The sequence below is a fragment of the Tenebrio molitor genome, chromosome 1 (assembly GCF_963966145.1).
Source record: "Tenebrio molitor chromosome 1, icTenMoli1.1, whole genome shotgun sequence".
Classification (NCBI taxonomy): domain Eukaryota; kingdom Metazoa; phylum Arthropoda; class Insecta; order Coleoptera; family Tenebrionidae; genus Tenebrio; species Tenebrio molitor.
Window position 1 is genome coordinate 37,499,291 of NC_091046.1, and position 14,853 is coordinate 37,514,143.

At 39.4% G+C, this 14,853-nt stretch overlaps 1 protein-coding gene across 1 annotated transcript in view; it reads left to right on the forward strand.

Moving 5' to 3' along the window:
• Positions 1–14,853, forward strand: part of LanA (laminin subunit alpha) — a 27,264-nt gene continuing 12,411 nt past the window's right edge. Inside the window, exons 1-21 of the mRNA XM_069036644.1 lie at positions 1–252; positions 3,260–3,406; positions 4,771–5,007; positions 5,059–5,229; positions 5,282–5,495; positions 5,549–5,758; positions 5,808–6,080; positions 9,595–9,732; positions 9,788–10,519; positions 10,572–11,107; positions 11,288–11,497; positions 11,553–11,861; positions 11,911–12,220; positions 12,271–12,428; positions 12,485–13,038; positions 13,091–13,620; positions 13,681–13,918; positions 13,974–14,217; positions 14,271–14,398; positions 14,455–14,579; positions 14,650–14,823. Of these exons, the coding sequence (XP_068892745.1) occupies positions 25–252; positions 3,260–3,406; positions 4,771–5,007; positions 5,059–5,229; positions 5,282–5,495; positions 5,549–5,758; positions 5,808–6,080; positions 9,595–9,732; positions 9,788–10,519; positions 10,572–11,107; positions 11,288–11,497; positions 11,553–11,861; positions 11,911–12,220; positions 12,271–12,428; positions 12,485–13,038; positions 13,091–13,620; positions 13,681–13,918; positions 13,974–14,217; positions 14,271–14,398; positions 14,455–14,579; positions 14,650–14,823 (5,866 nt within the window). The 5' untranslated portion in view covers positions 1–24. The remainder of the gene's footprint in view (positions 253–3,259; positions 3,407–4,770; positions 5,008–5,058; positions 5,230–5,281; positions 5,496–5,548; positions 5,759–5,807; positions 6,081–9,594; positions 9,733–9,787; positions 10,520–10,571; positions 11,108–11,287; positions 11,498–11,552; positions 11,862–11,910; positions 12,221–12,270; positions 12,429–12,484; positions 13,039–13,090; positions 13,621–13,680; positions 13,919–13,973; positions 14,218–14,270; positions 14,399–14,454; positions 14,580–14,649; positions 14,824–14,853) is intronic.

The following is a 14,853-nucleotide window of genomic DNA, read 5'->3' on the forward strand; positions in this document are numbered from 1 at the left end:
TGCCGGCGTCTCAGTAGCGTTGCGATGTTCGTGGTAAGCGCGTGGACGGGCCTTTTGGCCGTCCTTGTGCTTCGGACGATTGACACAGTGCAGGGTGAAACTCTAACACCGCCGTATTTTAACCTGGCCGAAGGCAGAAAAACCACAGCCACGGCCACGTGTGGAGTTGACACCGAAGGACCGGAACTCTATTGCAAACTCGTCGGGGCCAATGCCGAAAATGATTTAAATGTTAATGTTATCCAAGGACAGGTAAAGACTAGATCGCTCGTCTACAACTTCACGTTTCTCGCGAATTTTGCCGACATTAGATAATTTCCCAAAACAGAACTTCCAAGATTTGGCCTTTTCGTTTGCATCTCGAAAGGCAAACAAAAATAGTCGGTAATAGTTCTGATCAGTGATGATTTATTAGTCATGACAGAATAAGTTGTTCTAAACAGACGTTAAGTATAAATATTTTTCATTCTGTTATCGAACATTGAACTTCTTTGATAGATAAATAGGGACGTGTAAATTGATTCTAAGACGTTTGTTTTAAAAATTATTGAAATCTTTCGAATTCGGTCTATTTCCTAATTTATCTAAACCCAGATAAACAGCGCACGGTCGGTTCAATTAGCTTTATTATCAAATACATATTTAGACTATGATAAGCTGCTATTTAAGAAAATAACCCAATTCTTACGCTGTACCAATGTTGATGTTCACATGACTTGTTAAATGTTCAAAAAATGTGTAACGACTAATAATTAAATTAACTCTGGAAATAAATGTCATTGTTTGAAGAGGATTTAATTTAAAACAACTTGAATCATAAAAACCTGAAGAGAACAAGAGAAACGAGTATTTATTGTTATCATATTTCTTTGTCGCATACCTACTTACCGCACAACAATTTCTGCGAACTTTTACACAGACTAAATACGACTTCTTCAGGACTGAATAAAAGTATATAATAAAAGAATATCCAGTAACAGTGGAATTAAGTTACTTTCAACTGGAGAAAGAATGTTTTATTTTTATAGAACTTACATATGATTACATATTTAAAATTGTTGGAAAAATTATACCTACCTACCTACCTGATGTAAAATTTCTTGAGATATATTAGGGTGTCCAGAAAGTTCAGAGCGTTTTTTAGAAAAATAGATAAAAACAAATAAAAACCCACTACTTAAAAAATTAAACAACAATTAAACTAAATATTCGCCGTTATTGTCAATGACTTCCAACCATCTTTGTCCCAAAAGCTCAATTCCACGACGATAGAAGATGGACTCTTTCATCCCGAACGATTCTTATCTCTAAGACCTTCTTCCCCATTCAGAAATTTCGCAAACCATCGCGGACAAGTAGACTCTTTTACCGTCCCCGCACCTTCAGTTCTGCAAATATTTCTTGTGGCTGCTGCCGCTGAATGTCCACATTTAAATCCGTATAACATTAAATTACGATTTCGTTCTTTTTCGAATTACCAGAATGTAACCAATTGAAAATTACTTAAGTGAGAAACGTCAAATTGTTTATGGACAAGTGTACTTCATATTTTAAAAAACTAACAAAAATTACCAATTGATTTTACATTTATTTTATATCGTGAAACAGAATAGGTACCACAAAAACGCTCAGAACTTTCTGGACACCCTAATACGTAATAAATGAAAATGAGCTTGACACACGAGATTTTAGTTTTTTTTATTTTAAGAGTAAATAATGTCGTACTTAATTCTTTCATTAAACTTACCTATATGAGTATTGAACACTCTCTTATTGACAAATTTCTACTTTCACAATAAAAGTTAGTGTGGCTTCCTGTTAAACAAATCGTATTTGATGGTATCGAGATCAGTTCATCACTATCAGGTTTTATGGAAATCTATAAAAGTTAAGAAACAGATTTTATTTAAAAACGATTTGTAAAAGTAATTTGGAGGCAGATGTTGTTTACCGTTGGACCAGTTTTTGTAATACATTGTTATATAAAATTTGTATTCGACAAAAAAGCCGTAAGGATACCAAAGTTGCACAGGTATCGCAAGAGAAAAAAATCCTGTAGTTCATTATTTACAAAAAATTAAAGACGATCGGCTAGTTCTTAGTTCTTTTACTATTCTAGTGTTTAATTTGGATAAATATGATTAAAAATGGTGCCGTGCAATCGAAAAAAAAACAGTGAACCATGATCATCATACCGTAGTCGCCATATCTTCAAACATACTATCGCGAGCAAAAAATTCTGGTCGTCAATGTCATTTCAAAATTTGGTTAGATTGTCACAAATAAAAAAAAAATCCCTGCCTGATTATGCCCACGTCAACAAAGTGTCAAAAATTTAAATAATTAATGTCAATTAATGTCATACAACATGATGATAGGTTATGATTTTACGATCGTTTTACAATGGAGCATTTTCCATTGCGTCAAAACATGATTTTGATGACCAGTTTTTTTTTGCTCGCGACAGTACCTAAAACTGTGGAAAAATAACGGAAATCCGTTTATAGTGATCTTTACCATTGCTTAGCCAACCACTATGCAACAGCCTTAAGTTGACAACACTACCTAGTTTAAATATTGCTGTTGTCAAAGAAACATATTTAAGTCCTATAACATCTAATGGTTCTCAAAAACAGCAATATTTAAACTATCGCAGCCAACTGTACCCGATTATTTATTTTTGTTTTGATCGTACAGTATAAATAAAATTTCTGCCACATCACATTTTAAAACTACAGCTTATAAACATTTCTGGAGAAATTGCCAAAAATCTCCTGGTCGTTGGTTGTAGCTATTTTCTATATGGGCAGTCCTTCTGAACCCAATCTAAATTCTTGCTCTTGCATTCAACAATAAAATAAGGAAACCCACGTTTAGCCCATAGGTGTAGCCTTTTTGTTGACCATATCGAACCACAACCCATGACAAATACAAATAATTATAACCAGTGTCCTGTACTCATATTTAATTTTGTCTAGAACTTTTACTAAATTCCCGTTTATTTCTTCATATAGACAAAATACGCACAAAGACGGAACATAAAACTGCGAATAACAATTGAATACTAAATGGAAGAAGAAATATATTATAAATTGTTTTGTGAAAAAATGTAACCTGATAAGAAAAAATATTTTCGTCGGAAATCTGTAAGAACAGTGTAAAATAATTAAATCAATTTTTTCATTGCAGACTTGTTACATTAATATGTAATTAATAATTAGCATTATTAGGTGTTATTGTAGTTTTTATGAAATTCCAGTTTTGTGATGTTTGTGATCCAACAAGACCGGACAAAATGCACCCGCCGGAGTTCGCGGTGGACGGTATGGAGACTTGGTGGCAAAGCCCTCCGCTATCCAGAGGAATGAAGTATAATGAGGTCAATCTAACCATTGATCTCGGCCAAGTAAGTATATACATATTGTTTCCGTGCTGTTTTGTCAAGATTTCAACTGACACCGCAAGCTACCGACCTCTCATTTCGAAAAATACCTGCTCGTACAACTTCCGGAACTGTTTCAGTTGCTATTTCTAGAGCACTATAAATGCTACTGGAAATAAAAATTACAAACCAGCAAGCTATAAAATAAATCTATAAATATAGACAGTTGTTTAATTAGGTGGATATTCAGATTTATCCTGCCCTGTGGCGGAATATTTGCACTCGATTGCCAATAGCTTTAATAAACGTGAACTTGTGATTTTCTCAGCTTTTGAAAACATTGGATCCTCCCTCTCCATTCAGAAAACAGACCATTGACTATAACAATGCGTCGAAGCGCAAGTGTCCCACTGAGTGAAATTTTCTCTTGCTTTGGCGAATAACCCAGCCGACCTGACGCGACAAAAGAAAAATCCACACAGTATATACCACTCCTCATTAAATTCAATTGCTTTCTAAATTAGATTACGCTATAATGTCAACAAAGAAAACAGCGGGACACTGTCCGAAATTCGTACAACTCTAAAACATTATTTATAATCGTGATGAATAGATTTTGATGAGTCAAATGAAGAAACGCGCGTCTTTTATAATACATATTATATTGTCATCCCGGCTGTAATTTTAATTCTGTGTGCCAGTGTTAGATCATCTTGTGAGATAACTGAACGAAATGTTTATGCCGACTCCGATAGATTCATAAAGCTGGGACCTGCTCGACGTCACAACCGTCTGATCTTTCGAGAAGCCACAAAAAGAGCATCTGGCAAACACATGTTTTATTTTATGTTTTGACCCCCGTCAAACAGTCTCGGTGAGAACTGTTTTTAAATCGCGTTCTTTGTTGTATTTAATTTGGTCTCATCATTAATATTATTTTGATAAGCTAAAGAATACCGGAGTAAAACATTGCTTGCGTAGCGAAACCTCGTGGTAAAATGTAATTTAACTATGTGTAATCTCATATCAGGCGAGAGATTTTTTCATGTTGTCACGAATTTCTGCTACCGCGTATCATATCAAGACATGCGACGTGGGTGTCCACTTCCTGCAATAATCAATGCTAAGGTTCATATCACTTATCAGAGGATGTTCTTGTCTTGGTTCAAGCGTCATTTTGTAAATGTTGGAAATATGCTTATGTTTCCTTTCAAATCACAAATATTTGTAATTCATGAATCGCTTCTGATTCAGCGCGATCATTCACCTGTTTATACCACCAAGATCGCTGATAAAAATGCTGCCAATGTTGAAACGTTCAAATTCTTGAACATTTATTTTTCGCTTACAATGTGGGGCGGAAAATTTCATGACTGTTGAATTTTTAGGAGTTTCACGTGGCTTATGTTTTTATAAGAATGGGAAACTCGCCAAGACCGGGGCTGTGGGTACTGGAAAAATCAGCTGACTACGGTAAAACCTACACCCCTTGGCAGTACTTCTCAGACTCTCCGGACGACTGCGAAACGTATTTCGGGAGGGAAAGTTTGCACCCCATCACGAGGGACGATTCCGTTATTTGCACCACCGAATACTCCAAAATCGTGCCCCTCGAAGGAGGCGAAGTGAGCGTCAACAAATCCATGACTCCACGTCGCTGATTGAAAATGTTGTAGATACCGATTTCGCTGTTGAACAATCGGCCCTCGGCGAATCACTATTTCAATTCGACCGTCTTGCAAGAGTGGACGAGGGCCACGAACGTACGATTGAGACTTTTGAGGACCAAAAATTTGCTGGGCCATCTCATGTCCGTTGCCAGGCAAGATCCCACCGTCACCAGAAGAGTAATTCCAATTTGTTCTGTCCAGAACCGGTGGTAAACAAACTCTGTTCTAGTATTTCTATTCGATCAAAGACATCAGCATCGGGGGTCGCTGCATGTGCAACGGTCACGCTGACACTTGCGACATCCAGGACTCGCAAGATCCCAGTGTTTTATTGTGCCGCTGTCAACACAATACTTGCGGAGCGAAATGCGACTCTTGCTGTCCAGGATTTGAACAGAAGAAATGGCAGCAGTCCAAAATAAATCATCCGTTTGTTTGCGAACGTAAATCAGGAGCCCGCCTTTTCAAGACTAACAATTAATTAACATTCTTGCAGCTTGCAACTGCTTCCAGCACAGCAACGAGTGCGTCTACGACGAAGAAGTCGATCGAAAGCGGATGTCGCTCGACATTCATGGTAGATTTGACGGCGGAGGCGTTTGTCAAAATTGTCAGCACAACACCGAGGGTATTAACTGCAACAAGTGTAAGCCCACGTTTTACAGGCCATATAATAAGTCGTGGAACGAAACCGACGTGTGTCAGCGTAAGCCGTTGCAGTATCTTTGGTTCTTTGTTTCATTTTAGTTTTGCAGCGTGTAGTTGCAATCATTTTTTCTCCACCGGGAACTGTGCGGAGGGTTCTGGTCTATGCGAGTGCAGGAAGGAATTCACACCCCCACATTGCGACAGTTGCAGTTTCGGGTATTACGGTTATCCGGACTGTAGACCCTGCGAATGCTTCCTGAATGGGACCAAGGATTTGCAGTGCGAGGCGCTGAATGGACAATGTCCTTGCCTGTATAATTTCGGAGGGCAGTATTGCAGGGAGTGTGCGTCTGGATTTTTCAGCTATCCAGATTGCAAACGTAAGTACTTAATTTATATTTTTTTATAATTAGTTTAATATTTAATAATTTATATCTAACTGCTCCAGTTAGTCAGTACTTAATAATAATGATGTTGGTAATAAAAATGATTCCGGTATACGTCAAATTTGACATTTGAAAAAAAATGGGTTTCTGTTAAATATATCGAAAAAAGTTGTAGAATCTTGGAATCTTGGCCAACATTTCTAAAAAAAATGATCTAAACCAATCATTAGTGTCATTAATAAATTACAATTATTAAAAATCACTTTGAAGTTTTTCTTGTGACGTCAAAAAAGCAGGGAAATAGCATTATCGACTCAAAAGTTGGGTTATATTCAATAAAGGCCAGTTCACATACTTACTTATATTTGTCAGTTAAATGTCAGTTGTGACCAAGGTTCCGTGTCCGGGAGAGTACGGTCGGTGGACAAAAAAAACTGGAACAAAAATGACAACTGTTCCAATCCAAATTTGGCAAACAAATAGGTTAATTATGGTATGATGACATAAGACAAAAATGCCACGTGTGACACTTACAAACATTTGTTTGGCGAGCAAAACAGTATTTTTGCTAACGTTGAGCTCGTTAGCAATTGCTCGTATGGTAATACCATGTAATACCCTCCCCAAGCCGTTGTCTAATTAGGTGTTTTTGGAATTCAGTTAGATTCGGCATTACAGCTGACAAGATAACTGTCAATAGTGGCTATAAAAGTCAGTTTTATTTTGACTTTATCTTGACAATTAAAAGCTTGATACAAGTGTAAGAAATTTTGAGTGTCCCAGTTTTTTTTTTTTGTCCACAAACCGTGCATTTTCAGAATAAGTCGCCTATTTTAAGAAAAAAATCAAAATTCCGAAACTGAATTTCAGGTTGATCGAGCTGAAAACGTATGAGCCTTAAACAAATTCTCAATAATTTTTATTTCAAGGATTGTTTTGAACCATTTTTCAAAATATGTATACAAAATACATTTTCTTTTTTCGATATGTTTTATGTAAAACCAAAACCCATTTTCGGTTTTTTTTAAATGTGAAATTTGCAGTATGCAGAGTGTGGCATCGTATACGCGCACGCGAGAAATCGCGACTTCTAATTAAATAAAATTGTCGAAATTTTATATACCTAACTATGTAATTACAAATTTTGACTTGGTTATCTAAATAATTCGATTTTTTATTTAAATGCAAGCCAGACGCGTGATTTATGGCCGCAATGCTGTAATTTGCTAACAAAAGGACTATTCACTAGTAGCCTGCCGTTTTGAGCCCCTTACTTACAGCTTTGTCATAAAAATGACAGTTTCCATTGTCACCTAAATTTATGACAGCACAAGTAGCAGGTCATAAATAAAAATTTATTTTGAAAGTTGAAATGTAAAACTGCGTTTAATTCAAAATCTAATTGGTGTTTTTTTAGGCTGATTTCGTAAATAATTATAGGAAGATATGAAAATTTCGACAATTTTATTTAATTAGAAGTCGCGATTTCTCGCGTGCGCATATACGATGCCCCATCCTGTATAGGAAGTCACGTGATTACTTTTGTCAGTCAAATTTTTAGTTTTTAGAAAAAATAAGTGTTTCCCCGTTTTAAAGAATAAAATTTTCGTAGAAAGATGCGAAAGTCTAAAAATAAAATAAATTACGTAATAGCAATAATAATCAATCAAACATTTCGTAAAAAAAAGATGAGGTTTGGTAGACCGGCTTCTGTTTATTCATAATTCGGGAAAATATTATTTAATAATATACAGGGTGTCCCAAAAATGGCGTACTAACGGTGCACTACGGTGTAGAAGAGATTACCGTAAACGTCAGAAAAATGTTACAAAAATTCTATTGGACTTATTTGTTGATTTGGCGATCTTTGAAAGTGGCACTAAACAGGTCAATTATTTTGAAATATGTATATGTATGAAATTGTCATGACAGCTACGTCTAATTGTACATATTATCACAAAGTACAAGATCACTCGCTACCAATATCTAGTCCTGCATAACAGAGAATTTAGAAGCTTTGGAAATCGAAAAAAATATTTTAAATCCACTACGGTAACATTGCAAGGTAATGATGTACGAATACGAGTATATCTTTGTTTACATTGTATTACCGTTAATAATAATATAGGCAGAATATAGCCTAAGGGAGTCCGTTTCGGCTCAGGGACGCGAGGGTCGCGGGTTCGATTCCGACCCAGGGCGAAAAAAAAAAAAAAAAAAAAAAGGCTATATTCTATCTCGTGATTCGGAAGTCACGTTAAGCCATTGGTCCCGGTCTATTGAGTTGGTCATCATGCCCCTCATAGATTTGTAAACCAGTCCTAGACTGTGTAACAAATTTATGTTTGGAAAATGACAGTTACAAGTTATATTTTGATAGAACAATTTTAACTGACATTCATATTAAGCATAACAGACCAGACATTATAATTTTAAATAAACAACAAAAGCAAGCATATCTTTTAGATATAGCTGTTTCAAATTCACATAATATAACACAGACATATAACACAAAAATTAATAAATATTTAGAGCTGTCCGTTGCTATGAGAAATCTTTGGTGTTTAGAAAAAAAATCGATTTTACCACTTGTAATTTCAGCAACGGGAATAGTACCGCAATCTCTTTTTAAAAATTTAAAAATTCCGGATTTAGATAACACATTGGTAGTTGAAATTCAAAAGGGTATATTATTATAGGTACTCATGTCACATCGTGAGGAAGTTCCTTAACATTGACACAGAACATAATACACAACAAAGTCAAAATGCGGAGGCAAGACGTCGGTAATTATGTTGATAAGCACTGCACTATTACTTGATAATAATATCCGTAACAGTGTATGTACTCCGGCAAAATTGCCGTGCCGCCGGGTGGAGGTGGGATAGTTTTATAAAAATATGTAATTGATTTTTTTGTCGGAAACATTTTTTTCATATTTTTTTCATGTACATTTAAACATCCCCGATAAGGTGGTAAGTAGTTTCTATGCCAATTTTTTGACACCTGTATATATTATTCAATAAGTGTGTAATGATGCCATTACTAACGAGGATAGAGCTTGCGGCACGAGCCCTAGGCAAGTGCTGTAATCGCCCGAGATAAGCAACAGACATAACATGCGAGTGAATACGATACTTTTTCTATACTATCAGAATTCCTTTATTACATTTCTCGGTTGTTTTTGTGTAGAAGATGCTGAACACTAGATAAGCTTGGGAGAAAACAGAGCCATCTTATAGTTGTTAATCGATTTATTTATTAAAATAGTGTTTCAGAGAGAAAACTTAAGTAATTTTTAAAAAACAAGTTTTCATGTTTTACTTAACTTCGATCTCTTAAAAATAAGATTTGCAAAAAACTTAGAACAAATAAATCTGCAAGACATTTAACCGCTTTCTCTCATGAAATATTTTTTACATTGCAATAACTGCAGACATCCTTAAGAGTTGCGCGAACACACCTAACCTTCACTCTTCCAAGATAAACAAAGATATTTTTATTTTAGAGTGTGAATGCAATCCGGAGGGTTCCGTTACACAAACCTGCGAACAAGAAACCGGAAACTGCACCTGCAAAAATAATTTTGGAGGTAAACACTGCGACGAGTGCCAAGCCGGTTACTACAACTACCCCAGCTGTTCTTGTAAGCGAACACATTTATCACAATTGTCTATAGTTCCCATCACTCATCTGTCCAGATTGCAACTGCGACATCAAGGGCACCAAGGAAGGCATTTGTGACAAGGAGACCGGACAGTGCACTTGCAAAGAGGGTTACGGAGGCGACCGCTGTGACTTATGCCTGACAGGCTATTACGGCTACCCCGACTGCAAACCGTGCAATTGCAGCAAAGGTGGTTCTTTGGGTTCAAGCTGCGGCCCAACCGGAAAATGCTCCTGTCTTGTGAACTTCGCTGGGAAAACATGCGACCAATGCAGCCCTGGATATTACAAATACCCCGAATGCTTGTCTTGCGAGTGCAACAGTCAAGGCTCCAACGGAATCTCTTGCGATGGCGAGGGCAAATGTGAATGCCACTACAATTTCGCAGGACAGCAGTGCGACGTCTGCAAAGAGGGTTTCTACAATTTCCCCGCTTGTGAAGATTGCAATTGCCACCCGGCAGGTGTTGTGCCGCGTTTTGCAGGTTGCGGCTCCGTTCCGGCCGGGGAGCTTTGCCAATGCAAAGAAAGAGTGGAGGGTCGCATTTGTAACAAGTGTCGACCGCTCTACTGGAATCTCAATCCCAACAATCCCGAAGGATGTGAGGAATGCAAGTGTAATGTTCCCGGAGTGGTCGGTGGTATTGCTGTGTGCGACTCCGACAACGGAGAGTGCGTCTGTAAGTCGCTGGTTGTGGCCAGAGACTGCTCTGAATGTGCCGATGGTACATACAATCTACAAGAAAATAATCTGTTCGGCTGTTCAGGTAATCTTCAGATTGGTATTACGATTGTAGGAATTTACAACGCACATTTCAGATTGCGACTGCGACGTCGGTGGGTCTGTTAACAACATTTGCGACAAGTCTTCAGGGCAATGTTTGTGTCAGGCGAGGGTTACAGGACGCACCTGCAAAGAACCGCTCCAAGCCCATTACTTTCCCACGCTGTACCAGTACCAGTACGAAGCCGAGGACGGACACACTCCTGCAAACACTGTTGTCAGACACGCGAACGACGAAAAAGCTTTTCCTAGATACTCTTGGAAGGGTTACGCGGTTTTCTCGCTCTTGCAGAACGTCATCCTGCAGGATATTCACATCTACAAGCCTTCACTTTATAGAATGGTCCTCCGTTTTGTGAACAACAACCCAGACACTGTCATTGGTACAATCAAGATAACACCAGACAATCCCAGCGACAACGAACAGGAATTCCAAGTTCAGTTTAAAAACACATCGTCTGTTCCGGCTTTCGTGACTGTTTCAGGAGCAACCGGAAACACTCCTTCACCGTTCGTTATGAATCCTGGACGTTGGCAAATCAGTATAAAAGTCGACGAAAATCTATTACTGGTAGCGTAAACAACAACCATCATGTCATCAAATAAATTTCACATCAAGAGCGCTTTGGACTGTCATTCGACGCACGTGTTTAAACGGAGCAAATGACATTTGAAAGCACTCTTGATTTGAAATTTATGTGATGGCACGATACTTCCACCAATTTGTCCATTTATGCTGGTTTTTGGGCAGGATTACTTCGTGCTCCTCCCTGAAGACTTTTATTTGGCGGCAATTTTAAACAAGAAAGTAGAGAAACCTTGCACCATCGACGAAAAAGGGCTGTGTCGCGACTACACCTACTTGAATCTGACCCAGTTCTCAACAACTTACGGGGTCGGGGGCTACATACAGACTGGCCGTAAATTAGACAAACTGAGAGAGTACTTCCAGGATACCGAGGTAAGCAGTCAGCTTAAATTTAGTAGTGTTTTAATGAAGATAAATACTTTTAAAGCACTTGTCAAAAATTAACGTGGCGAACAGAGTCCCCCTTTTAAATCTGGCTCAACCGGTCTTGTCGTTTAACATCACGGTCAACAAACCTGGTCAGTACGTGGTGGTGATCAATTATGTCACGCCGAAAGATGACAAGAGAACTCACAAAGTCGATGCCGTTGTTCAGTCGGGGCGTCACACCAACAACGGAAAAGCTATGTTGTACTTGTGTCCGTACAGTACGCTTTGTCGACAAATCATTACAACCCCGGAGGGCATCGTGGCGGTTCAACAAGTCGACGGGAATGAGATTAAAATTGATTTGCACGTAAGTCAATACGTTACTGTTGCAAAGATGATGCAAGGGAGATTTTCAGAGTTACAACGCAAATGTCGGTGTACACTCGATTGTAGCCATTCCGTACGAAGACTGGTCTTTGGATTATATTAAACCGAAGTCGGTATGTGTCCGGAAGGACCTAATGTGCATACCAGCCTCGTTCCGCAACCCTCCAGAGACGAAGAAGATCCAGTTCGAAGAGAACAACGCTCCGTTGGCGGCCACCTTGTTAAACACGACGTATATGTGGTTGAATCCAAACTATAACACTTTGGACCTGAAGGGCAAGGTTCCAAGCCCAGGGTATTACTCTTTTGTGGTCCACTACTATCAACCCAATTTCCAAGGTGACAAAAAGATGTAGCAGACTCAACAATGTTATAAAATATTGTTTTAGATTTTGACGTCACCGTGCTTATGCAAAATGGTCAGTTTTATGAAGCGACGTTGCCGGTTCACTATTGCCCCTCTCGGTCTGGGTGTCGCGCGATTATAACTCAAAGCGACGGAAATACAAAATTCGTGTTGACTGAAAACTTCATGCTAACTTTGAAGGTTTGTTACTTTAACAGTGTCACAAGCTTCCAAATGCATGCTTTTCTTTCTAACAGGAACCAGGCAACAAAAACGTGTATCTCGATTATTTGTTGGTCATCCCGTCCGATTTTTACGACGACAGATACTTGGAAGAAGAAGACGTCGATCGTACTGGCGAATTCATTTCCACTTGTGGGAGCAATCACTTTAATATCAACACAACTGAGGAAGGTTTCTGTAGAGATTCGGTGTTTTCTATAACCGCGGGTCATAACAGCGGAGCTTTACCGTGTCAGTGTGACTACGACGGTTCTCTCAGCTTCGAATGTGACAAATTCGGTGGACAGTGTAAATGTAAACCAAACATAATTGGTCGCAAATGTGAAGCTTGCAAAACGGGGTACTTCGGTTTTCCCGATTGTAAACCGTGCAATTGTCCATCGATAGCTTATTGCGAACCTACAACAGGTCAATGTATTTGTCCCCCACACGTCACGGGAGAAAGATGCGACCAATGCGAACCCCTAACTTACGGATTTGACCCCATTATTGGGTGTGAAGAGTGCAAATGCAACATTTTGGGAATCGACGGTTCAGAACAATGCGACCTCTTCAACGGAAGTTGCTCGTAAGAACAAAAACCAATCAAAAAAACCATCTTGGTGTACGTATTTTTGCAGATGTAAACAAAACATCGTGGGTCGACAGTGCGACAAGTGTTTGGCTGGACATTACGCCTTTCCTTACTGCGAATACTGCTCTTGCGACACTAGAGGAACGAGAACTGACATTTGTGACCAAGCCACGGCTGAATGTTTCTGCAAGAAGAATGTTGTCGGTCCGACGTGCGAAATTTGCCGCGAAGGCACCTTCAATTTGCAAGAAGCAAACCAAGATGGCTGCACTGAATGTTTCTGTTTTGGAAAAACGACCAGATGCTCGAGCTCCAAATTAATCAAGGTGTCGCTGATGAAAATGTCTGATTGGGCCTTAGTGGGACTCAATGCCAGTACAAAACTGGAGATATATCCTTTGAATCTGACGGTGCAGACGGCCGAAGAAAACACAATCGGTGCTGTGTTTGAATCGGCAGATATTAACAACGTTACGGTTTATTTTACGGCGCCAAATGAATACATAGGGAGGAAATTGACGGCATACGGGGGGTTCCTCAACTACACGATATATTACACGATAATTCCAGGTCAAGGTTAGTAACGTCAGACGATGATTTAAGTTGAGACGTGACTTGCGTTGTTCGTGTGTGTAGGCTCCGCCGTTAGTGAACCTGATGTGATACTGGAAGGTAAAAAAACGTACTTGACTTACTCGAGCTACGAGCAGCCTACGTCATCTGTGGAGTACAGTGCAAGTGTCCAGTTGGTCGAAGAGAATTTTGAATTGCCCACCGGCATGCCTGCCCGACGAGATCACATAATGGAAGTCCTGGAAGACCTACAGGGAATCTACATAAGAGCCACCTACTGGACTGCGAGTGTCACGACAAGGTAACTGTCGACAGTTCCACAAAGGGAGTCCAGTTTTTCTCTAAATTTTTTACAGATTGTCGAACGTTATTCAGGACGACGCGATGCCATACCAATTGTATACTGGCGACAACAGAAACCTGGCCTTCGCTTTGACGGTCGAGGAATGTCGCTGTCCTGAAAACTACCAAGGACTGTCGTGCGAAGAGTGCGCCCCTGGTTTCTATCGAATAGAGAGTGGATCACATGGTGGGTATTGCGTGCCATGTCAGTGCCACGGTCACGCTACTGAATGCGACGTCACCACAGGAAAATGTCTTGTACGGCAGATTCTCTTCATTCTTGTTCCTTCGCTTGAACTGTGCGTTTTTAGAATTGTACCCACAACACTCGAGGAGACCATTGCGAGCTCTGCGAAGTGGGTTATCACGGAAACGCTTTGGCTGGTACTCCGATGGACTGTCTGATTTGCGCATGCCCGTTACCAGTGGCGAGCAACAAGTATGCTTGTGTGCTGAACTGTGCACTGTGCAGTCTTGTAAAACTTGCTTTTTCAGCTTTGCTACAGCTTGTGATGTCAGTTCAGACGGCGAGAAAATCAGTTGTCAATGCGTAGAAGGGTACTTCGGAGCGAGATGTCACTCGTGCGCGGCAGGTTACTACGGAAGGCCTGAAATACTAGGTATTTAGATATACATTGATTTAGAAATTTTGGCTAAGCACTGTTTTATTTCGTTTCTTGTTTGTGTCAGGTGAGACGTGCAAGCCTTGCCAATGTTCCGGAAACATCAACCCCGAGGACCCCAGGTCTTGCGACACTGTATCCGGCAAATGTTTGAGATGTTTGAATAACACTTTCGGTGAAGCGTGTTCTCTTTGCGCCCCCGGATACTTCGGAGACGCCATCAACCTCAAAGACTGCCAAAGTGAGTCATCCGTTCAAATATCTTCAAACT